Source organism: Mycteria americana, chromosome 9 (genome assembly GCF_035582795.1).
Source record: "Mycteria americana isolate JAX WOST 10 ecotype Jacksonville Zoo and Gardens chromosome 9, USCA_MyAme_1.0, whole genome shotgun sequence".
Classification (NCBI taxonomy): Eukaryota; Metazoa; Chordata; class Aves; order Ciconiiformes; family Ciconiidae; genus Mycteria; species Mycteria americana.
The window spans coordinates 41519790-41544246 of NC_134373.1; the positions used below are offsets into that span (position 1 = coordinate 41519790).

The following is a 24457-nucleotide window of genomic DNA, read 5'->3' on the forward strand; positions in this document are numbered from 1 at the left end:
CGTGTCCCTCGCTACTTACCGCCACTGTTCGAGCAGCTAGGCTTTACACAACGCTTCCTTAACCTGCGGTAACTCTTACCTGGACAGGAGCATACTTGTGAGCTACACGTACTTCCAGTATCTAGTATTCATACATACCTTGCCCCAGAACAGCTGCAAAACCAAGTTCTTGCCTCAGAGTTAACTCTACTGAGTCCACTGCAGCGCCGAGACAGCGAGGTCAGAGCTTCAGAGCTGCCCCTGCGCAGGGAGACCCGGGTCTGCCAGGGCAGGGTGAAGTCACGCTTCAAGCACTGCTCCTTCCTACGGAGAAAGTGGCTGAGTGAACTGGACTGAAGGTGGGTTGCACTTTGCACGAAAATCCCCCTTCCCAGTTGAAGCTACCTGTGATTACAGGTTTAACGCAGTAAATTTTCTATGTCAAGTCACATTTGAGAAGCAAAAGCCCACTAAGTATGAGCTTTAAACTGCATTAGAGGTGGATCTGTGCTTCAGAACTTACAGCGCGAGACCCGCCGCTGTTGGTGGCAGCGTGCCACAGAGCCAGTATCTAAAGCAGTCTTCATCCACCATCGAGAAATCCCGCAGAGCTTTGATTTCTACAACGTGGAAACGTTAGCGCTGAGCTAAACTGCCCGAGTATTTACATTAATCACATTTATGGCCTTTAGAAGATAACAGCGGTATAGTTCTTAAAAAACAAAATCCCAAATCGATGGGCAAAGCAAGCTTCTTCCAAAAATTTATTGATTTGAACACTCTACCGTGGGTAAACATTACATCTGGAGTTCACAGTTAACTCCCAAAGTTTTAACGTAGAAAGCGATGTTGCAAGTTCCAAAAAGTTCACAACCAACTGAGTGATGACGCTGCCCACTGCTTAACGTCGGTCGGGCAGTTGGGATACGCTTGCAAAGCATCCATGATTTGGTTATTGTCCAAAAGCAGTTTCATCAAGAGGTACTCTCTCTGGGTACGGACAGATGGTCTTTCGATCGGTTTTACTAATTCCAGTTGTAGTAAGTGTTCAAATGCCTAAAAACAAAAGAAAAAAAAAAATGAGGAAATGGAAGATGACACCATTCTGGGCTGTACCGCTCGTGGAATGACCTGTGAGATGCCCTTCTGACAGAAACCCGTGATGGGTGATCTCGACAGACAGACGTTAAACGCCAGCTCCATTTTACCACACGTCCTTTCAAATAGATAGCAAAGCACATCAGCTATGTGAGCCGAAGTAGAACTCACTTTTCTTCTTAAAGAAACAGTATTTGAAAGCTGGTGTACGTGTAACTGACCAGGAATGACTTTGTTATTCTGGGATACAAACTGGAGTAGTATGTTACAAGGGCGCAGGCAGCATTACAGGATTTCCAGTTTCAGTGTAACTGAATAACATTGAGTCAGAAGCCAAGGCTGCTCAGCTTAGAAGTTGCAGGACTGGAAGATAGCTCCGACGGCTCAACTGCTGGTCGGGGGGTTAAGGTCATTAACCAAAAACTGCGCACCCGCGTGACCCCTGTTCGACAGCTACGCTGCAGCAGGATTGTGCCCTACAACCAGATCCCAGAACAGAGCTCAGCAAAATTATATTAGTTGAGTGAGCCCAGAAGACCAACAAGCACCAGGTTTGTAACCAAAATGCTATTTCTCAGTTTGCACTCCAGAGTGCAGCTGGTTGAGGCAAACCCAGCCATATTAGGCTACAAACTGATTCCATATACCAGTCAGACCTCCTGGGACTTGGATTAGGTAAAACAGGTTTTTGATGTGGTAAGATTAATTTAAATTTTGGAGACATCACTTCTAAACAACTGTCCTGGTTTCGGTTGGGATAGTGTTAGTTTTCTTCCTAGTCACTGGTGTAGTGCTGTGTGTTGGATTTAGGATGAGGATAATGTGATACCACACTGATGTTTGGCTGTTGCTGAGCAGTGCTGACACTGGGCAAGGACTTTTCAGCTTCCCCTGCTCTGCCGGGCGCACAAGGAGCTGGGAGGGGGCACAGCCGGGACAGCTGACCCACACTGCCCAAAGGACTATTCCATACCATATGGGGTCATGCTCAGTATAGAAACTGGGGGAGTTGGCCAGGGGCAGCGATCGCTGCTCGGGGACAGGCTGGGCATCGGTCAGTGGGTGGTGAGCAATTGCATTCTGCATCACTCGCTTTGTACATTCTTTTATCATCATTATTACTTTCTCTTCCTCTGCTGCCCTATTAAACTGTCTTTATCTCAACCCATGGGTTTTACTCCCCCCCCCAATTCTTCCCCCCATCCCACCGTGGGGGAGTGAGCGAGCAGCTGGGTGGGGCTTGGCTGCCAACTGGGGTTAAACCACGACAGCCCTTTTTGGCACCCAACGTGGGGCTCAAAGGCTTGAGATAACGACAGATCTGACCAGAGCATGTTAAAACAAATTTGTTACAAGCATTCATTATATTAGTTTAGTAGCCGCTGGTCACAACATTGATTTATTCGCTCTCAGAGTTATTGTATTTGTTCTCAGAGTCGTGTTATCTAACACCTTACTTGCCGTACATGCTGTTTATCAGTATTTATGTGCTGGCTGTCAGCTCTGGGACGTGGATTAAGCTTATTGCTTTGCTGTACTGCATAACACTGGCTTACAGTACGATAGTTATCGGTCATGAGATCAATCTGGTATTTGTACTCAGCCTTGCCATCACCTCTGTACTGTGGGAGCCATCTATTGGAAATTATTAATAATTGCACTTTTTACTTTTTCTCCTCGGAGAGCCGACCTATGGGGGTGACACCTTCCTCCATCTTCCCCTTCTCCTCCAGGCTGATTACAAGAGCGCTTGAGAATTTTGGATATCCTCGAGATGTTCAAACCACATGTTCCCATTGCTCAGTCTCCTGAATGTGTGTCAGGTCTTGCTTAGGGTTAAACAACTATTTAAAACTACTGCGGCTACGCCAACCCCCCCGACAGAATCCCAGTCGAAACCAGGACAACAACAGAAGTGACCGAGCAAGCTGAAGATACCTACGCATGTACACAAGTCTCTCCTTTGGAAGCCATTTCCGATACAGTCATTCTTGCTGAACCCCAGTCCTAAACCAGCTGAGCTCACTTGAAAGAGAGTCCTTACCCTGGTACTAAACTCTTCCAAGTGTAACTATTTACCAGCTATGGCACAGCCTTGAGCTCCCCACCCTGGGAAAGGCAGGGGGTGTGGAAGGCAAGCAGTGGTGCCTGCAGCCAGGCACTGCCCAAACCCTGGGTGCCTGCTCCAAGAGCCGGGGGTTCTCACCGCCCTGAAGCACCCAGTCTCAGTTCTAGGGCTGCATGTGACTACTCAAACCTGTGCACTAGGAAAAAAAAAACCCCACCAACATCTAAATACTTTACAATTAAAAAAAAAAAAAAAAAATCCACTTCAGGCTTACCTTCATGACAACTGGCTTTTCGAAGTTGTACATACAATGCGCCTTCCTTTGTATGAACTTCTGGAATTCTGTATCAGTAACAGGAAAAAAAAGTTACTTAGGGGAAAGTAAGTGATTCAGTGTATGTAAAGTTCATGCATTTCTCTCACCGTTGTAAACCATCTGGAAGTTAAATGGTTCTCCTTCATAAACATCATTTAAGTGTTTCATAGCTATAATTAGGCAGATTTCCAGGACAGACAAACCTAGAGGGAAAGACAAGAGCGCTAAATATTTCTCTAAAGCATATCAGAAACGCAAGCAGTTCACATACTATTTTTATTCCTCTATTTGTATATGCTGTAGGCCCCACATATTCATGTTATGTATCTTCATAACGTAAAAAAATTCCAGAATTGGAGAGACTAGATAAGAGAACATTTGTTTTCCAGATATTTGAAGCAAGAATGTTCAGAAATGGGCTGCTTCCATCAAAAAGCAAGGAATTTAAGTATAAAGAAAAACCATCATTGCCGATTGCACGGCACGACAAAGAATTTTTAGCAGCACCCAGACAATCTCCATGCTACTGTATAGCATGTCATGAAATGAGAGTTTGAAGAGGTTTATTCGCTGTTCAAAGCTAAAGGAGCGATACAGGGAATTAGCTCCACGGTACTAAGGAGACTTTGAAAATCACAGGAAGCCATAAAGAAGCAATGGGATAAGTTAACTTTTCCTGATCAGGGAAGCAGTTCCTCCTGGAACTATATTTGGGCTTAGTATCATCACCAGGAGAAGTTTTTTTCTTCTCACTGTTTGCACAGGTTCCAAAATGCTTATCACAGAAAACAGAAGCGTAGTGCTCAGTACATTCCATCTGCTGAGGTTTAGAACGGGAGAACCCCCGGACCCCTCAAAGGCAGCAGCAGCACACCGAAACACACCAGAGTCGTCGGCACAGCATTAACAGCAGCTCAGTTAAACGCAGGTAAGCGCATGCTGCTGTAGTTCTGAGAGTACAGAATTCAAGTACATACTCAAATTGTGTACATATCCAAGCACAGACTATTGCAATTCTCAGAGGGTTTATTGCAACAGCTCCCAGCCAAAGTGTCTTCAGCATCCTCCAGCTCCCAGCACTGGCAGGAGGAGGTCAGCATCTTCCCTTCCTCCACCATTTAAATAGGACAGAGATGCTGCCCAGACCGGTGTGCTTGCCCAGGCTACCGGTGCTTCCCCTGGGCAGCACTGCAGTACCACACAGGCTGCCTGGTGCTGACAGCTGTAAGCCTGCGTCATAGCAGTGCGCTGCCCGAGCTCCCTGCGCAGTAGGATTTATATCAACTATTCTGTAACTCAACTTCTGGTTTATTCGGCATTGTTATATCCACACGCATGTATGAACGCAAATTAGCACAGAGCAGACTTCACGGGCGGATGTATTCCCTGTGCAGCTCATACCAACAGGGGACACGGCACTACACAGTATCATCAGGAGAATTTCAGGGAGGGGCTTGACACATTCCATACTCCTAAGAAACATTTGGGGGGAAAAAGCTGAGCTTTACCATGGACAATATTTGCTTTTGAGTCCATTCTATAGTGCTTGCTTGCTTCATGAAGATCTGATGCAGTGATAAGTGGGTGATGCACAGCAACGTTACTTACAGCGAGCATCTAAAAATAAAGCAAAAGACATTTTTCATTTAATTACTAATTACCAGACACACTTTTTACTTGGAGATGGAACGCAGAAGAACACATTTCCCCTGGAGTCACCTACTGGAAACATTAATGAATAAACCCTACACACGGTAGGCTCATACCGAAAACCTTGTAAATAGCTGGTAGCTACAACTACATTTTGCCAGGAAGGTTTTCCAGGCTTAAAACTCTAAAGCCTCCTCACTAGAGGAGATAAACACTCATTAACTTGTTTATATTAATTCCAATGGATTAGCATACTTCAGTGATTGCCGTAAGAATGACTTACAACTATTTTAAACATACCTTTGTACACAGAGCTACAGTGCACTCATGTCACTGAAAGTGCTAAGAAAGCGTCTGAAGGCGCCTCTCAGTTTACAGAATATGAGTTACCCCTCCAGAACATTTGCTAAACAGTCTCACGTAGTTGCAATTTGAATCTTTAGCTACCTGTCACAGAAAGTGAGTTTTGAACAAATGTAAGTTAATAAATACATCGTTAAGCGACACCGCTCTTTCAAAGCTACTGATTATCCACAAGCCTTTATACAGCACTAGGGACGCTGCAGTGACCGTCACTTGTTCTTTAGGGCTTGAAGTATCTGCCTGGTAGATACTTTGCAGTTTAATACTCATCAACAGAAAAAATGGCTTTTAGTGACTACCTCCAACTTTTGGAGGTCTGTGTGATGGAAAACTATTTGTTTCATCTGTTTCAATGAGGTCTTTCACTGAGAACATCCAATGCTATCTACCACCAGTCTCTTCCAGTCCTCCTTCACTTCTTATAGATGTCAACTGAACAGCCTCAAAAAGCTGCATGATCATTCAGACTTCCAAAAGGTACAGAATGAGGTTTTTCACTCTAAAGGCTAAAGGGAATTCAGATAGGGAAGAAGGGGAGGGGTGAAGAAACAACAGCCCCAAGTCACTAACAGGCAAAAGGGAAAAAGTAGAGGAAAGACAGCAGTATCTCTTGTCGGTCACTGCCCCCTCTGCTTCAGGGCTAGTGAAATTTGTGACCAACCGCTAACTACACCAAACAGAGCTTGGAGCACCGGGCATCCTCTGGTTCACCAGGCTGAGAGGCAGACAAGCAGCTGATTGCATGAAGTCACCCACACAAGAGAAACCATGGGGAAACAGCATTTACCAAAAGCAAAACGAGATTTTACCAGCTCAGTTATGAGCTATCTAGTTCTACTTGTGTAAAAAATTACTTATTTTACTTTAACTTGTTAAAACTACTTTAACTTGCTAAAAAACTTAACTTGTTCAATTCTTCCAAGCTTTTCAAGGTTCTGCCCAATACCTTTTAGGGTACTGCAACATGAACAGATACTAAATTTCCATTGAAAACCCACGTGTCCATCTGACAATGCAAGAGGATGGGGAGCACTAAATGGAATTTAAAAATAGCTGGTCATTGAAAACAAGTCCTTGCTACCGAAAAGCAGGTAACTAGCAAGGGTAGCTCCAATTCTCACCACCACCACACTGCCCATCACAAAGCTTCTCTCACCAGCTCAAACGGCAGACTCCTACAGGTTTTCAAAATTAAAGGAAAATTCATCCTGCTGGGCAACTAATCCACACTTCAGCTAATACAAACAGATTACAGAAGCACTAGAATCTGTATTATATACTTTTATGAGCAAGATGACTTCAGAGTGAAAAAGCCCCTTTTGAAAGGAAAAATTCAGAACATGCTGAAGAAAACAATTAGGAACTTCAGCCTCAGCTCTGACACGCCTTGGAGCTCAAAGGGAGGCTATTCAGATAGCCATCAGCTCTTTTTCTGGCTTTCGTTCAAGCCACAGAGACAGAATTGGGTGCCGCTAAACTAGAAATAATCTGCAATCTTGTAACGAACTCAAGTCAACAGAGGACTACCAAAAAGAGGACTCTGATCATGCTCGTGTGTTTCAGAACTAGAGCAGGAAGTCTATGATCTAGTTTTCAGTGGCTGTAAACTGAGTGTTGGGAAAAGCTGTAACCACTAAAGAGTCCAAGAGCAGCCCACCACAGAGCTGAAGGTTAAAATCTGAATACTTGCACAACACAGGATAAGCAGGTATAGTTAGTGGGCTTTTCACACGGACAGAAGCACAGAGATATTTTAAGGTGGTTAAATCAGTGTTACTTATCTTCTGTAACGAACGTTATTGCATTCATATTAACTGTTTTAAAAAACAGGAGTGAGGGAGGCAGATTTAAAAAAAAAAAAAAAAGACCCTCCAAGAGAGCCTGACCACACATTAAGCTTCGGCTCATGCTGCTGTGATAGGAGGAAGTTCATTGTCGGCATTACCTCCTAAGTACTGAACATAGAAGTCTTCTCTGAGTTAACAGGGAGGCAGCAGTCTAATTTTTCTCCACACAGTGAGGAGGCCTTCCTTCTCTCCCTTAAGATAACTGGGAAAAGTTGAAGCTACCAAGTGAAATTCTGAAAGCCTCCTCAGGCCCTTGATGCCAAACAATGTGCTCATTTGGAAGATCAGAATTAAATTCCGTCTCAGTCTCAGTATTTCTAGGGATTAGTAGCCTCAAGCTTCCAGCACGTCAAGATTTAAAAGATTAAGATCACATTTCCTGGACTAGCATCACAGTAACGGACAAATTCGGGACAGCATCTGAGCTACCTGGGTTGCTCCATATATGAAACCACCTCTGGAAAACAAAGTGGTGCCTAATCATTCAGTTCATAAAGTGATTTTATCCGATACTCTGCATAAGAAGAAACTGGAAGTGATAAAAGAAAACAAAAGCATTTTCTCTGCGTGAATAACAAGACTGTAGATATATGGGAACTCTCTTACTGAAGAGTTATCCAGGAGCAACTAGTCCATAAACGCAAGTAATCTGTGCTCAGGAGCATCACAGCAAGAGCAACGGTTTAGGAAGAAGGAGGAGTGGAAAGAGGGATGACAACAACAAATATTTTAGCTCTAAGTGACAGTTATTCCAAATGCAGCACCGTGTGCTTTTACGTCAAAAGTGCATATACCTACCCAGAGCGTTATTCAAGAGTAGCTCAAGAAACAGGAGAGGACTGGTCAGGAATACAGCCAAACCCTAATGGTGTCAGGAGAAGGACAAAGTGGAGAGCGTAAGATGAGGCAAGAATACAGTAAAATACTGTCGTAAAAAAAAAAAGGGGGCGCCAAAATTTATTGATCTTTGAAGAAGACAGACATTGATGAAGAGAAGCAGGTTTAGTAGTGATGGATTTAGTGAAAGAGGAGGAACGGAGGAATATTTGGCTGCAACAACAGACTTAAAGGTAGAAAAAGTAGGTTTTAGTACAAGCAGTTTTCAGGATTCACCAGCATCCAAAAAGAATCTCAGAAAGGAAAGAATATTTTGAAAGTATTTCACCTACAGTTTTGCTTTATAAATTGAAAGACTTGGCAAAAGTTATTTTAAATACCAAAAACCCACCACCATTTTAATTAAACAGTACACCTTCACAACATAACTGCTACAGAAATTGGAACTACTCAAATTCATTAATAAAGCATAGACTGATAAAGCACACCAGAAACCAGTACTGTCAAAAGCCCGCTCAATAAAAAGATGGTTCAAGAAAAGCTCATCAGATAACTGGCTTGAAAAACACAGGTGCTGTTTACAGATTATTATATACATATCCAAATACATACCAACAGCAAATGAAGTGAGCGCAGATCTTTAGTGTAGTGAAAAAGGTTCTGCAGCATGTCTTGCACAGTTTTATCCTCCGAGAGATGCTAAAACAAAAAAAAATTAAGTGATATTTTAATCATCGCAGCAAATCATTTCATACTCACTTGAGAAAAATACCAGTTCGCTAACTTTCAGAAAGAGCTCAGCTTACGCCTGACAATACAATTCCTCACACCTAACCTTAACTTTCTGGTCTTTTTTGTAGTGCTTAGAATTTTATCTCCAGACTTCAATAAGCAAAGATTCTCTATCACAATTTGATTTATTCCGTATCAAACTCAAATAGCAAAGGGAAATACTAAGCTCAGGTAAAGGCTTTACAATTATAAACTGGTCTTACTTTAGAAGTTTTACTAAAACCAAGTAGAAAGAGCTTTAAATACCTGAACATTATTATTCCATTTTTGTGCAAAAGACTCATCAGGAAATTCAGCAGGAAGAGAAAGTTGTTCCTTGAATATCCTAATGTATTGTTTAAAATCAAAGGAATTCATCAAATATATCTGTCGGTGAGAGAACCTTGATTTCACTCTCTTCTCCAAGAGCTCCAGGATATCCTTGTTAAAAAAAGTAAAAAATAAGAATTAAAAAAAAGCAGATGCATTTAGTGCATTCTTTGCTACAGTGAAAACTACGAGAGAAAACACCACAGTAAATGGTGTTGGGAAAAAAAAGAATTACTAAATTCTCAGGCTTAAAATGTTCTAACAAGACCTTTGCTAATTATTATCATTGATGTGCCTTGAAATGCCTAAGGAGGAGCCATTTACCCAAACCACGTGATGCCCTACATCATCCAGGATAATTAGTTGCTAGGATACCCCGCAAAATTTCTCCACAGATTATGTAAATATTCCAGTTACTTAAGTCTGCGTTCAAGATATTTCAGCCTATCATGGCTCTAGACAAGTTGTCTATTTGGTAGATACGCAGGTTGGCAGCTGTCATTTCACGTGCCTTTTGTCAGACTGAAAGAATCCAGCTTAAAAAAAACCTTCAGAGCCAATATTTATCTTCTAAGATAGTCACACAGAACTAAGCAAGTCTGCCATCAAGTTGTTGGTTGAAGATAATAGAGAAAAGCTTACTTTTCTCTGAACGCATAGGAATAGACTGGCATCAGAAACAAGCTGTGGGATTCATCCATTTAGACACAGACATTCATTTTGTTTTCTTCACAAACATTCCCCTACTTTATACTGGGACAGAATGATTACGCTCCTAGTTTCTAGGCATTTTGGGTGGGCCTTTTTGTTTTTTAAGGGTTTGTTGTGTGTTGGTTTTGGTGGTTTTACTTGCACTAAAAAAAGGCTTTAAAAATACCGAAATTCCTCACCGAAAAGAGAGCAATAAGAGTAAAGAGAGAGCCAACGGTGCAAAATATAAAGACCCCTCACGATTTAGAAGTCACATGCAACGGGGACCAGTGATTTAAAAAAAACTAAGAAGCAACAGCTATCACCACAACCGTGGTACAGCCTCTGAAGACTCTACCTTTATTACATTCAAAAGCAGAGCAATATGGGTTTCTAAATAATGGGTGACGAGGATACCAGACTCAGGACAGCAATGAAGCAAAAGAAAAGATTGTATTTACTAAATCAAGTACTAACTATTCTAACAACTTCCAGAAATTTGCCCGGCTAAATATCACCTAAACCCAATCAACCCCAGATTCAGGCTTCAGTGAAAGATTTTAATTCTTCTTCTTCTTCTTGTCATACCCCGGCTATCTTCACCACCAATCCAGTTTATTGAGAAAAACAGTATAATTTTTATAAAGTATCAGCTTCCATAGCATTAGAAAGTAATTATTTCACAGTATACACATAATCTGTCCACAGTTCCCTACAAAGTCATTGTAAAAATCACAGCGAGTTTAACATGGATCCTAAATCCATTTTGAACATGCTAATATTATAGCAAAAGTGCCCCACTGAAGTGTTGGCTTATGTACTGGTTTTGGCTGGGATAGAGTTCATTTTCTTCATAGTCGCTAGTATGGGGCTGTGTTTGGGATTTGTGCTGGAAACAGCGTTGATAACCCAGGGATGTTTTCGTTCCTGCTGAGCAGTGCTTACACACAGTCAGGGCCTTTGCTGCTCCTCACCCCACCCCATCAGCGAGTGGGCTGGGGGGGCACAAGGAGCTGGGAGGGGACACGGCTGGGACAGCTGACCCCAACTGACCAAAGGGATATTCCACGCCACACGAATATATATATATACCAGCATATATATACCAGAATATAAAGCTGAGGGAAGAAGGAGGAAGGGGGGACGTTGGGAGTGATGGCGTTTGTCTTCCCAAGTCACCATTACACGTGCTGGAGCCCTGCTTTCCTGGAGATGGCTGAGCACCTGCCTGCCCATGGGAAGGAGTGAAGCAATTCCTTGGTTTGCTTTGCTTGTGGGCAGCTTTTACTTTACCTATTAAACTGTCTTTATCTCAACCCACGAGTTTTCTCACTTTTACCCTTCTGATTCTCTCCCCCATCCCACCCGGGGGGAAGTGAGCGAGCGGCCACGTGGTGCTTAGTTGCTAGCTGGGGTTAAACGACAACAGCTTAAAAAAAAATTCCTTGTCCTCAGACCAATGATTTAAACACTGTAGGTTAATACAACTCTGTTCTTACCAACTGCTGACCAAGAAACTGAAATGCCCTGGAGCCTCTCCAAAGAGTGAACAACAGTATAATATAAAACAGCCACATGGATAAATATGGCTCTTCTGCGGTAATATAGGCCAAAAGTCTTGTGTCTCCTTAGAAATGTAAACCTGCTCCTTCAGCAGTAAAACTGAAGGCTTTACAGTTTTTTGGTCATCTAAGTTTGCTCTCAGCACAATTTTTTTTTTTTTTAATCCTCCCCGCCCTCCTTCCCAATTCAAAAGTCAGGAAAATGGATAACTGAGAAAAGTCTTAGTAAATTAAGTAACGTTCCAGGAGAGGAGAAGAGAAAACATTCCAACTAAGACCAAAGTCTCTTTAAAACAGCTAAAAACTTTGAACGAGAAAGCGCAATTTCTTACCTGTCTACATGTAAGTCCAATAACTGTTACTGGAGTCTGTGCTGACTGGGATATATCAAAGAGGTTATAGAGCAGCGTCTGGTTCTTGTGGTGAACAAACAAGTCAAATTCATCCAGTATAAACAAGACTGGACAACTGCTAGTTCGATCTCCTGAGATAGCGATTTTAAAAGTTAGTATATGGTAACATCATCATCAGATTTCCATCTCTACAGCTTTCACATCTTCTGGTTTTAACAACTTACATATTTTCTTTTAGCTTTTCACTAAACCCTCCTTCCACATATGTACTGCTACAACAGCAAAATGAAAAATACACTGGAAAAATTGGTAAGGTTGTATAGTATCCTGCCAAGCATCACTTCTGGTTGCAAGGAAAGACAGAATTCTATGGCAAATTTTTAAAAAAACCCACTATTTTGAATAGCTTCAATCTGGATAAAAGAATCTGTCCTGCATAGCTGACCAACACATGCAAGCCTTTACGGCATCAGTTATGTTAGATACATGTTTGTTTAGTATTACATATTTTTTACATTATTTTGTAACCATGACACATTCTTGGGCTAGATTTCTTCATACATCTTATACAAGCAGATGAAGAAACACATATATGCTAACTTTTCAGTCAAGTGACAAACACACACACACAGTTTCAGAACAGGGCTACTAGTAGCATTTACCTTTCCTTAAAGCTTCAAGAAGGAATGCAAGATTTTCAGCAAAACTGCCCTACAAAGAGAAGAAAAAAGTTTCACAATAGGTTTTCAATGTCGTTCTCAGAATTGTGTAACTACATCAAGTTCAGACATGTAATGAAGTCCATTTCCTTCTCAAACCCTCCTTTCAAAACCAGTCCATATTCGAAAATTTACAATGTTACTTCATGTTGTATAATCATAACCTCTCTTCAGGACATGAAAACTGACAGTTAACTCTGCATTGATCCACTTTTTTTCCAGTCTGAAAACCCCAAACTAATTGCCTCAGACAGGCAAAAATGAGTGATCAGAAGAATGTCTACGGTAAGCTAAATTTACAAGTAGCTTTATCTTTCCTTAAATAGCTGTTGCATACTCATTTTCCGTCTACACACATGCAAAAACTGCCACCTAACGTGTTCCACTGAGAATGATCAGTATGCAGTTTTTTAATTTGCAACCTTATTAGACAGATGAAAACATCAAACACTCATGACAGAAAACAATGAATTGCTATGACCATCCTGCTTCAGTTACACACTCTGAAGCACGCAAGTTGTGAGATGGGAAATAACTATAATTGAAGACCACAAGCCCTGTCAAAGAAGGCAGAAAAGCCAGTTTACTCTCTGAACGTGAGTTGCAGAAGCTAAGAAAGGAAAAGTTTTTACGGACAGAAGTAAGGATGTTCCTGCAAATCAGTGTGTTTCCACGCCCATGTGCAACCAAAGGAATTAGACAGCTAAGAGTTTAAAGTAGTACTGCACAATAACTTAATGGGGAAAATTATAGGGGAATTAAGCATATTTAAGTCCAGTTTTGCCTCAAGCATTTTTGGTAGTGGAACTGTAGACCTCAAAAGGTTGTTCTAGTTCTCTGTTGAAAAGACAACTCATTCAAGCGGCTATGCTGAAATTAAATACTTGCTATTTCCTTTTATTACTGCAGCTGTATTTGGGAAAATTTTAGCTCACCACCAGAAAGGGTTTTCCATTCTCTGTATCTAAAATCATTTGGGATAAGTAAGAAACCAAAGCACAGCCTAAGAAGCAAGCATTTCCAAAAGATAATGAAGCCTAATAACTACAATCTACACTTCACCTTGTATTCCACGCTGCCTCTAACCTAGTTCTCTGGTTTCTCTTAACTAAAGTAGTAACATCTTACCTCTTTAGAAGCTTTCCAAATGCAACTGATGAAAATAAACCTCATCTATTGAGATTTCACCTCTCCCCCCCTCTCATAATTCCGCTTCAGCCACTTGGATCAGTCTTACACAAGACTCACAACTATGTAAACTCTGCCAATTTCAAAGGCCCTACCTGGGAGCGAAGAAGATGATGCTCAGAAGGACCTTCTGTCGTACCAGAAGATGGCCTCTCAAGAACACTCACTGAATAACAGGCAACAAGCAGGGTAGCTCAGATCACTAGCCCAAGTTATTTCACACTCAAATGAATGAAATTTAATCTGAAGCACTTCGGTTATTCTCTTTATTACTGACTTCAGTACTAACGTAAATTAGTTTCTTATCTTTGAGAAAAGGTCAATAGAAGCAAATATTTCAACAGAAATTCTATGCAAAATGAAAGGCTCTAAGAAGCCTGGATAGATTTCCCTATGAATTAGAAAAGGTTGCAAATATACTAAAGATACTGCTTTTCAGCTGGTTAACTTGCTTACTCTCTGTCTTGAAAGGTTAAAGCTGATGTTTCCAAAATACTCTACCCCTCTGAACACAGTCTCTTCGGAATGCTTAGTGTTTGTTTCATGTAGAGGCTTGGAGTAAATGTTAAAAGAGCTTTTCCATTCTTCCTCCTTCTCTAAGTCAAAGTTGATGTTTTTTGAAAAAGTATCAGGATGCCTTAATATTGCTCAACTAGCAAAATGTAACGTTCAGCACTTGTGTAGAACACAAGTATTTGTTGGCATGCTTGAAGTGTTTGTAAACCAGGGTCTTCACAGGTAAATGCTGCCACAGTTCACTACTGCCATCAATGTTAAATATTTTAAAAGAGAAAGCTTTGAAAAGACTGAGCCAGCCCATCGCAATTTTGCTAATAAACTCTCAAAGCCCATTCAGTCTCAACAAGCTGCATCCTATAAAGCTAGTTTTCCAGGCAAGGATTTTTGAAGGACATAAGCGAAGAGTATGACAAAGTTGATACTTACAAAAACTTTATCCCCAACCACATTTTCCAGGTGCAACTGTCTGGTGATCTCCTTCAGGGCCACTTTATCATTAGTCTGCAGAAGCCCTGAAAGAAAATGATTTTTCATGAAATACTGGCAGTTCTCCTTCACTCCAAGAGGCCATGTCTACAGCCACTAGAAACTTATCCAGAAGCTTCTCTCCATTTCCAAGCTTTTAAAAAATTAATACTAGGCAGTAATTTTCTATATGTAATAAGTTACTTAAAACAACTCATTCACAACTGAACTGATTTTTAACATTTTGAAAAGTCATTAAAAGCACACAAGTTCTCTTTATATACAGAGATACAAAGAAAGGCATTTTAGACCTCACAGACAAACGTGTCCGTAATCAAGGCTAGATTACAACTACTGAAACCAAAACTTTTGTTCAGTACATACAATATATAGCAACTGAATATAACATAACATTTGAATAATGCTGTATTACTTGCCATTTAGATGAACTTCCAAGAGGGTCTCTCTAACTTGTTTCATTTCCGTGAGCTCTTTTAAGACATGATTTAATAACTAGGAAAAAAAAAATACACAATTTCTTTGCAAGAAGATTAATGTGTTCACGGTAAGAAAAGTGTACAAATGGATATTATCAGATAGGAAACAGTATCTGCAGTTTCGTTAGGTAACAATGTTTTTTAGTATTTTCAAGACCAAAATATTAAAATGACAACTTTGCATTCACTACCATGACTGTAGCAATTACATTTGTTCATTCTGCTAAATAGTAGGGAAAGAAATATAAAAATAACTCCAGTATTTTAGTCACTCGTTTTTGGGGGTAATATCTAGGGCTTTTGCCTTAATCAGAAAAGCTTTACAAGTTTGAGATGTGAGAGAATTTGTCTCTTGAGTTAGTACAGTATTTGGCTTCATTGCTTCACTAGATGCTGCAGAACAAAAATCTTTGCTTTCAATCTTTAAAGACACTATGCTTATTCTTTTCCTCTTGAAGTTAGGAAGCATGAGACAAAATTAAGTTGCACATAATTACGTCAACTACTGCTTATAAAACTTAGGGGTCCCAAATTTACAGTCCATCAAGAACTTGTTCTTGGTAAAAGTCATAAAGAAGTTGTATTAAAATACATGTAAGTAAATCAAATGTTAACTTTTCATTCACTTGCTACTTTGCTTTTGCTTCCTCAGCTGAGGATTTGCAGCTCCCATCTATGTGTATGTATATATACATATATACTTACATGCACACATACAATTTTCTTGTCTCCAGCAGTCTTTTTTGAGAACTAAAATCTTTCACTTGATATAGAATAAGAAAATAATTCATTTCGCATACATGATTTGCTTACTTATATTCTGGCAGGAAGGATCACAAATTTTCATCTTCACTATCCTTATGTAAAAGGTTTGGAAGGAAATTTAAACTTTAATTAAATAATAAAAATAGTTTGAGTTTTGGTGATTGAGGGGCCATGTGGTGTTTGAGGGATCGTTCTGTTGTGGGTTTTTAAAAAAACTTTCACATTTACTTCAATTTGTTTGCAGTATGGTGCTCATCTATACTTTTCTATTGATACTGTATTTAGAAGCAGGTACTGTTAGACTCCTACTACAGGTGCCAACATTTACTATATGGATACTTGGAACAAAAAAGCTTATTCCCTTGGTTTCTCAAGTTTATACCCAATAAGCAGATGCCATCCAGTCTGGCTAGCCCCTTATCCAACAATCTCAATTGTACCTTGAAAGTCTACATTGCAAATACAAGAAAATCTAAAAACTATTTTCTGTGCTATGAGAGTGCTTGTTGCTTGCTTACAAATCTGTAAATCTAATAAAGGAAAAATAAACTCCAGTTCAAGACTAGCAGGAAGTACACAGGCGGAGGAATCCTTATTTGCCACTGGTTTATCAACTCTTTCCCCACCACCACTCTGCAGTATTTTGGCAATTATCCTTCTTCTGAAGCATCATGGGTAACAGAAAAAGGTAACAATACTGACTGGTTTTGAAATGCAAAACAAGCAAGCTATCAACAAATCGGCAGAATGATTGGTGTCAGTTGTATCATAGATATGTTTACTATCTATTAATTTATTTCTATTCAACTGTATTTAAAAGCTTGAAGGCCACTTGCTTTAGCACTTGGGAAGACTTCTAAAGCAATTTTTGTAATTTTTTGATCTTGAATACTTTTTGCAGTAACAGCCAACCTATTTATCACATTATGTACTCATGTAAACATAAAAGACTTAAGTGTTTGCATAATGTTAAAGTATATGACACTTAAGTTAGATGTCATCCCTTCACATGCCTCAACTAAAAGTTCCTTTAAAATACAAAATCTACACTTGTAAACTAGGCCTATCAAGCAATATCCTACCTCCTAGCAATTCACATAACAATATTCTCTGACATGTTTAAAACAGGATTAAGATACCTTACCATTCTCTACATATAAACAGCTATGTAGAAATCCAGCCCTTAGTCTACTCCTTTTACAGTTTTTGGATGCCTTTTCAGTCATTTTTACAGTGGAGGCCCAATAGCAGGTTAACTTTTAAAGAGTAAGCAGAATGTGGCTTTAGTTGCAGAGATGAACTCCTCTGTGGCAAGAACCATTACATGCTGAAAATGCTGAAAGAAGGCAGAATCTATGATGTAGTCAGATCACTGAATGACAAATGTAACTTGTTCTGATAAAATTATTTCCATTTTACATGTTTTGGGTACCTGTAGCGTGTCATGAAACCTGGTGAAGACACGCAAAGTATTCCAAAACCATGCATACTTCTGCAAGTCATCGTGAGGATGGACAGGTACATGCTTTTGTCAGCTGCACATGAACCTACTCTATTTTACAAAATCACCAGGAACTCAACTTTTGAAAAATTTCAGAAGATGGCTAGGAAACCAATTTCTCCATATTGTTATTCAACAGAATTAGCTCACAAGAAGTCCTAGAATGTTTTGAAATTCTATGTAAACAACTAGCAATTCTCTCTTTAACAACAGGCAGAGACGAAAATTTAGCTCCAAAAGCCCCCAGGACTTCAGTGAGGTTATCTACCTCATGCTTAATTTGACCTTGTATAAACTTTTAATACATGTTTATACCGCAGTCTTTCCTGATCCTCGGGGTCCAATAATGAGGGCAGAATTACTTTCTCCATGAACTGCAGTGCGTTTCAGCAGTTCCAGCAGATGTCTGTGTTGACAACAGCAATAGGTTAAAAACTTCAAACCAGACAACATTCACTGAAACTATGGAAAATTCAAGGAATCTTTAGAACATAAGAGAAAACTTAAAACATTTCTACTTGCTCTCAGAGCCAACAGTCAGGGCATGCAAAATGTAATACAATAAAGTACAAAAGGCTGAGTGATCAGATCTCTTAAAATATTTTAAAATATTAAAACTTATGATTAGTGTCACTAATTCATAAAGTTCTATAATTCTCCACCATGAAAGAACAGACTTCAATAATTATTTCTTTCTTTAAAATAAAAAAAGAAGATTGCTTTCTGTGATACCACTATAGTTCACAAAAAAGGAAGACTGGCAAACATACTGAAGGAAAACCTTGACACCAGTAAAAATTAATAATCTAGTGGAATACATTCATTTTGCCAATCTTCATAAAACCGTTTTAAATTTAAGCATTCAAAGCTTGTGAAAAGTAACAGCAATACTGAACTTCAAGTTCATATTCTATTCCCGCCCAAAAGAAGGAACAAAGAACAACTGTAAATTATCTTCGGATAGACTTATTACCTAGTAGCACATTTAAAGTGCTTATAAAAACTACTGACATTTCCAATTCCCAAATGTTTACATATGCATACATTTGATATACCTTTTTTTTTTCTTTTATTTGGAATATCAACATCATGCAATCACTTCTAAAGGAGTGCTAGAGTCATCATGGAACAGCTGTGGCAAATGCATGTGGTTTTGTTCGCTATTTGAGAGCTAACTATAGCCAAGAGCCCTGATAACCTCTTGGGAAAGAAAAACTAAGAGCTGGGAAGTTCATCGTGTTTTCTCTCCAGTATAATTCATCAACAGCGGCATGTTAAGTAGAAGACAGTCTGTAAACTGTTTTTCAGAATTCCAATATAAAGAGGGGAGGCTTGTTTTGTAGAATACTAACATCATAGAAATCCATTTTCTCACAACAACAATAAACACGTCTATGTGAGCTCTGCATGTACATTACACTACACTTTTTTAAATAACAGAAATGTTATTTTCCTTCCTGTAAGGGAAAGGAAACTAATGCTCACATGAGGTCATTCAACTTGCATAAAGTTACTCTTGGAAAAATTGATTGCTTAAAACAAGTTCTTTAGATACATGTTTGTTATTTTCAGAATTTGACCTGCATCTGTAAAAGGATTAGTATTATTGTCACAATAGGTCCCCTCTTCCTAACTTTAACCTCCGCATCTGGACGACCCCAAGAAGTAGGTTTGTTTTAAATATGGATCTCTACTCAAGCAACACCATGTTGGCATCCAAGGTTTAAGATTTACTTTTAACACAGCTTACCAATAAACAGGAGAAAATCCAAAGTAAAAATAAAGATTCACAAGAGAATTTAACTTTTTGCTTGGTCAAGTCATTAAACATAGGCTTAGAATATGCACTAAAAGTATCTTTCAGGCTCAAGAAAAGTGTTTCAGGAGTTACAGATTTGAAACAAGGACAAGAAATCCAAAACTCAGAGCCTGACAAAACAGAAGCAACAGTTGTATAAAAACTTAAGACCTGAGGCAAAAGATTTTTAGAAGCATTACACTGCAAGTCATTCAAGCCTGTATAATTTAGAAAAACAGAGGTAGCAGAAAATTCTGACTTCACCTGATTATTTTTCTACTGTGGTTAAAGTAGAAGTTACTTAGTATTTGAGTCTGCTCACTCACCTGTACTGATGTTCAATCCCAAACAGTTTTCCAGTAGCATAATGGTGACAGAATCTTTCACGCAAAATTTTTTGCACCTAGGGATATAACACAAGACAGAAAGAATGCTTGGTGCTTCAAACGCCAGAATGTAGCAATAATGTAATTACTGCAATAAAATAATAGTAAAATATGCACGTTTCTGTGGTGTTACAAATACGCTGTAACATGTAAATTTTAATTGTCATCAATGATATAGGGGTCTTGAAAGTAAGAATAAAGTTGCAGTAGGCAGAATATTTAACAGACTCTTTTGTAGCAGAAAAGAGAAAATTCAGTTAAATGATAGTGTCCTGGTTTTGGCTGGGATAGAGTTAATTTTCTTCCTAGTAGCTGGTGTAGTGCTGTGTTTGGGATTTAGGATGAGAATAATGCTGATACCACACTGATGGTTTAGTTGTTGCTGAGCAGTGCTGACACTGGTCAAGGACTTTTCGGCTTCCCCTGCTCTGCCAGGCACGGCCAGGACAGCTGACCCCACTGCCCAAAGGGCTATTCCATACCATACGGCGTCACGCTCAGTATAGAAACTGGGGGAGTTGGCCAGGGGCAGCGATCGCTGCTCGGGGACGGGCTGGGCATTGGTCAGTGGGTGGCGAGTGGTTGCATCACTTGTTTTTCCTGGGTTATATTTCCTCTTTCTCTCTCTTGTTGTTTTCCTTTTCATTACAATTTATTATTATTGTTATTATTAGATTTTATTTCAATTATTAAACTGTTCTTATCCCAACCCACGAGTTTTCATACTTTTGCTCTTCTGATTCTCTCCCCCATCCCACCGGGGGGGAGGGTGAGCGAGCGGCTGCCTGGTGCTTGGTTGCCAGCTGGGGTTAAACCACAACAGATATAGCAATGTGTGTCTTTAGTCTCATCCTCTACAGTTTCTTTCCTTCACATCCAAAGGGATGTTATACTTGTCACCAAAATTACATCAGTAGTTCATCTAATTCATAGTTCTAACTTAGTGTGTAATACAGGCAAGAAACCATTTACCAGCAGACTTCAATAAAACATAACCCACTCAGTTATTCCCCCAAATCCTCAGTGAATACACTTTTTGCACCACTCACAACAACGTTGCAGCCTACCACATTCAAACATTAGAAAGTATCAAATTTAGAGTTTCTTCGAAGATTCAGATACCATGTACCTAAAAGTCTGGAAGGGGGGCAGGAAGTCCTATGAAACAGAAGCTAATATATTGCTTACAAAGGACAAAATGAAATCTATCCATCTTGATTTTTAAATCAAGTCCTGAAGTCCTTCAAATAGCACAGTGAATACAGTTATTTTAACTATTAATTTGTATGTATCGCTTAGGATATCTTTAGATATATGTCTGCCCTGACTTCTGTTTTCCACGTTTTGCACATTAAGAACTGTCACTCAAAGTTGTATCTTCAATTCCCAAACATCCAACCTTCAGCATCATAGCAGACTTCTTCCTACCACTTGACTGGCAGCACACAAATTGGACACTCCCAATTTTTAAGAATTTACAGGACTCTATGCTACTACTTTTCCCCATCCCTCATTTTAGCTATCCTAAAATACCTGCATACTCCATCCCTTTATAATGCTTGGTGTCCAATTTCAATGCTTATTGTCAAAGAATTTCAGAGATTAAATTGCAAACCGTTAATGAAGTGATTTTCCTTTACAATCACATCTGAGCACCTTGCCTTTCAGTCTAAGTGAATGTCCATTTGACCTAAAAACGAACTATATCATCACGCACGTGTCTCATCGCTTTTCCATTCCCTCAACCTGAGTTGGCTCATCTTCCCCCCATTCGGTTTTTCTCTAGATTCTTCAGTTGCACCTCCTAACTGAGTCCCTTTTCATCTCTGCTGAATCCTAAGAAATAATTTAAAAGTGCAGTGTTCTATCCCAGGTAAACCTAAACTGAGGCAATACTGTACTGCAAATGTTTTGTGTTTCTCTCACCTTAGGCAGCAGTTACTCATTCATGCCTGGTTTAGCTGACCAGTCCTGGGGTACATTACTAACAGGCTTCTAGTATCTTGAAAATACACCTTCTTCTAACACTTAGCTAATTTATAATTTATGATGGAATTATCACCATCAGCTCCAGGTGTTTGGTTTAAAAATAAATACATGTGGATGCATCTTTGTGAAGTATTCCTCAGCAAGTCTAAATAATGGATAGAACAACAGGCACCTATTTTGCTAATAATTCCCCTTTATGAAATGAATTCTTTTTTAATGAGCTGTACTTGTCTACCTGATTTTTCAGTTACTTTTTCTTCTACTAAAGTCTTTCTGGTTTAATTTCCAGTTTTAATGGACAATCTATCTGAACAGTCAGCATTGTCCATTCCCAAGTGAAAAGGTTCTCCTCCCAATAAAGGGATTTTACAGGTAAATGAAGGAAAGATATCAAAATACAAGAAATCATTGAACCAGAGGTAATTCACTACAAGATGCATCACCGTTTTTAAGTAGCCACTTCAAGAAAACAGAAGAATAAAGCTTAAAAAAAGAAACCCCAAAAACTGATTTGGCAGCTGCTGTCCTGCCTAACCTAGGGTGTTAAAAAAACAAGTCCCCTAGATTCTGATTCACCCTACAAACTGGAAGATAAAGAATCCGACTAGATAAAAAGAGATTTATGCAAATCTGTTGCCACAAACGGCTGTAAAAGAGCAAGACCATCCTTTACCATTTTTATTAAGACTCCAAAAAGTAGATCATTACTATAACACTTGAAGCAAGCAAATATCAGGTGAGAAGCTGAAAGAAATACAGAACATAAATACAAAAACCATTTACAGCCCTAGAAATTACATCAGGCATCTGTACATGCCTTGTTAACTGGTCTAGTAAAAGACTATAGGATGACATGGATGGCAGAGGATGGAAAAGTTTCATAGCTTAAAAATGAAGTCAGCTAATAAAGATGTTACTAACCTGTGAAATACATTCTCCATTTGGTCCACTGCTCTCCTTTGACTTACGTTTACTCATTGCAGAAGTTTTCATCTTTAAATAAGAAAGAGAATAGAAAACTTATACTAAATTACGGTTTTCCAACTGTTAGTCAGAAACTGTACTTAGATGTTAGCAAACTGAATTTGGTACAGCAAACACAAGACAGTTGCTCATTTGTAAGAACTTAAGTTGTAAAAAACACTGTTTCTTCACTGATAAAGATGTACTAGTTCACCTTACTAGTAAAAAAAACCCAATAAAACAAAACACCAAGCATTTTTAATTCATTCCTGATTAGATGAAATCCATGTTTACATACAACTTCTGACCAGCATTTGTTTTAGGATGCTTCAATGCAATGCAAACAGTACCTAATGCAACTGATATGAAAGTTTTTCTTCCAAGTTTTCTTCCAAGTTTACATAGCAGGCTCTTAACAGCAGCGATGGCATTCACAAGCCTGTGAACAATGTACCAAGTTCCACTAAGAGAGCACAGCTACGCACAAGCTGATCTTGCACAGAACCAGGACGGGCACAGCTCGTGCATTTGCACTTCAGATATAAGTTATTGTGAGCAACCAAATCCATACTCTTCAAGTAAGTTGTGACATTTGTACGCTGCCTCCTCTGATCAACCAAGTGTAATTGGTTCATTTTAACTGCCTTTAAGACAGTTTAAAACGATATATTTGTTTCTGCAGCTGGAACAAGCTACAGACACATGGTAACATGTTAAGTCATGACAATTAAGTTTTTAAAGGAACAATTGGCTATTCATGTTTATACTGCTGCAGGTTCTAACAATAACCACAGTGCCTCTCTAGATAAGCAGCGTGACTAAAAGCCAATTCTCCTTCTTTGTGCTAACAGAAAGCTTCCAAGACCTGCTCCACAACAATTTAAGCTTATTTTAAGATAGCCGTTTCCCTCTTCTCCCAGTTTCGCTCCTTCTGTCGTAAGGCCAGCATCGCTCAGTCCCCTGGCACGGTAGCTATGGCTGCAAAGGACGAGACCGGCTGCTAAAAAACACATAAATGAAGTAGTCGCTATGTGAGGTGACGCACAGGAGTGCGAGGCACGGGAACACAAAGCTGGAGAAGCTGAACCGAAGCCAGTAATTCTTTAAATCGGAACAGCCAGACGAGGAGCACGCCCGTTCCCGTTTTTTATCCTGGGCTCGGAAAGTGTAAAGTTATACCGAAGCACCGCAGCCATCAAGTGCCGCCCCCAGCCCCAAACTCCTCCCGGCCGCGCCGAGCACCTTGTGCGCTCCCATGGGGAGGCACCGCTCCCGCCTCGCCCCCCGCGCCGGAGAGAGGCGCGGCAGCAGCTCTGCGGCCTCCAGAGACCTCCCGCTGGGGCGGCCCGCAGCCGCTGGCCTACGGCAGCGGGCCAGCAGCACCCGTTACCCGCCTTGCAAGCCAAGCCCCCGGGACCCGCCGCGCTACCAGAGCTCGGGGGAAGGGCGGGAGGGCGGGGGGCGCATCCTCCCCCTTCCCAGCACCCACCGCACCGGGGGCGCCCGGCTCAGGCAGCGAGCGGCTGGTGTGAGCGGCGCGGCGCGGCGCGGTCCGGTCCGGTCCGGTCCGTCCCGCCCCGCCGCGCTCCGCCCCCGCTCGGCGCCCGCCGCTCCCTCACCTGAGGCGGCGGCCACGGCAACCGCCGCGCGCGCGCACCCGCACCGCCACCGCCCAGCTGCCGCGCTCCCGGCGGCCCCCGCGCCGCCCGCTCCGCCCCCTCACGTGACAGCTTCCCCCCCCCCAGCCGCCCCTCACTTCCGCCCCGGCCTTCCCCGCCACTTCCTTCCGCCCCGCGGCCGGAT

General features: G+C 40.6%; 1 protein-coding gene across 3 annotated transcripts; it reads right to left on the bottom strand.

Moving 5' to 3' along the window:
- Positions 1 to 714: 714 nt before the first annotated feature.
- On the bottom strand, positions 715 to 24067 carry ORC4 (origin recognition complex subunit 4). 3 transcript variants are annotated; one of them, XM_075512238.1, is made up of 14 exons: positions 23897 to 24067; positions 22613 to 22684; positions 19643 to 19719; positions 17834 to 17924; positions 15193 to 15268; positions 14717 to 14802; positions 12527 to 12575; positions 11844 to 11995; positions 9197 to 9370; positions 8771 to 8857; positions 4970 to 5078; positions 3569 to 3664; positions 3420 to 3487; positions 715 to 1035 (listed from the first exon to the last, which is right to left on the bottom strand). In XM_075512238.1, the coding sequence occupies exons 1-14, from the start codon at positions 23909 to 23911 to the stop codon at positions 847 to 849; spliced, it is 1341 nt and encodes a 446-aa protein (XP_075368353.1). In that variant the 5' UTR covers positions 23912 to 24067; the 3' UTR covers positions 715 to 846. The 3 variants fall into 3 exon arrangements, with proteins under 3 accessions (XP_075368353.1, XP_075368352.1, XP_075368351.1); XM_075512237.1 differs by lacking the exons at positions 17834 to 17924; positions 23897 to 24067 and having other exon boundaries at positions 15189 to 15268; positions 22613 to 22632; XM_075512236.1 differs by lacking the exons at positions 19643 to 19719; positions 22613 to 22684; positions 23897 to 24067 and having other exon boundaries at positions 15189 to 15268; positions 17787 to 17922.
- Positions 24068 to 24457: the final 390 nt, after the last annotated feature.

What these genes read in the sequence shown, in the direction of transcription:
- ORC4 (XM_075512238.1), bottom strand. An exon ending in GGGATTGAACATCAGTACAG is followed by an intron (nt 17,925 to 19,642) that starts GTGAGTGAGCAG and finishes TTGTCAACACAG; the next exon opens with ACATCTGCTGGAACTGCTGA. An exon ending in TTGGACTTACATGTAGACAG is followed by an intron (nt 9,371 to 11,843) that starts GTAAGAAATTGC and finishes TTTTTTAACAAG; the next exon opens with GATATCCTGGAGCTCTTGGA.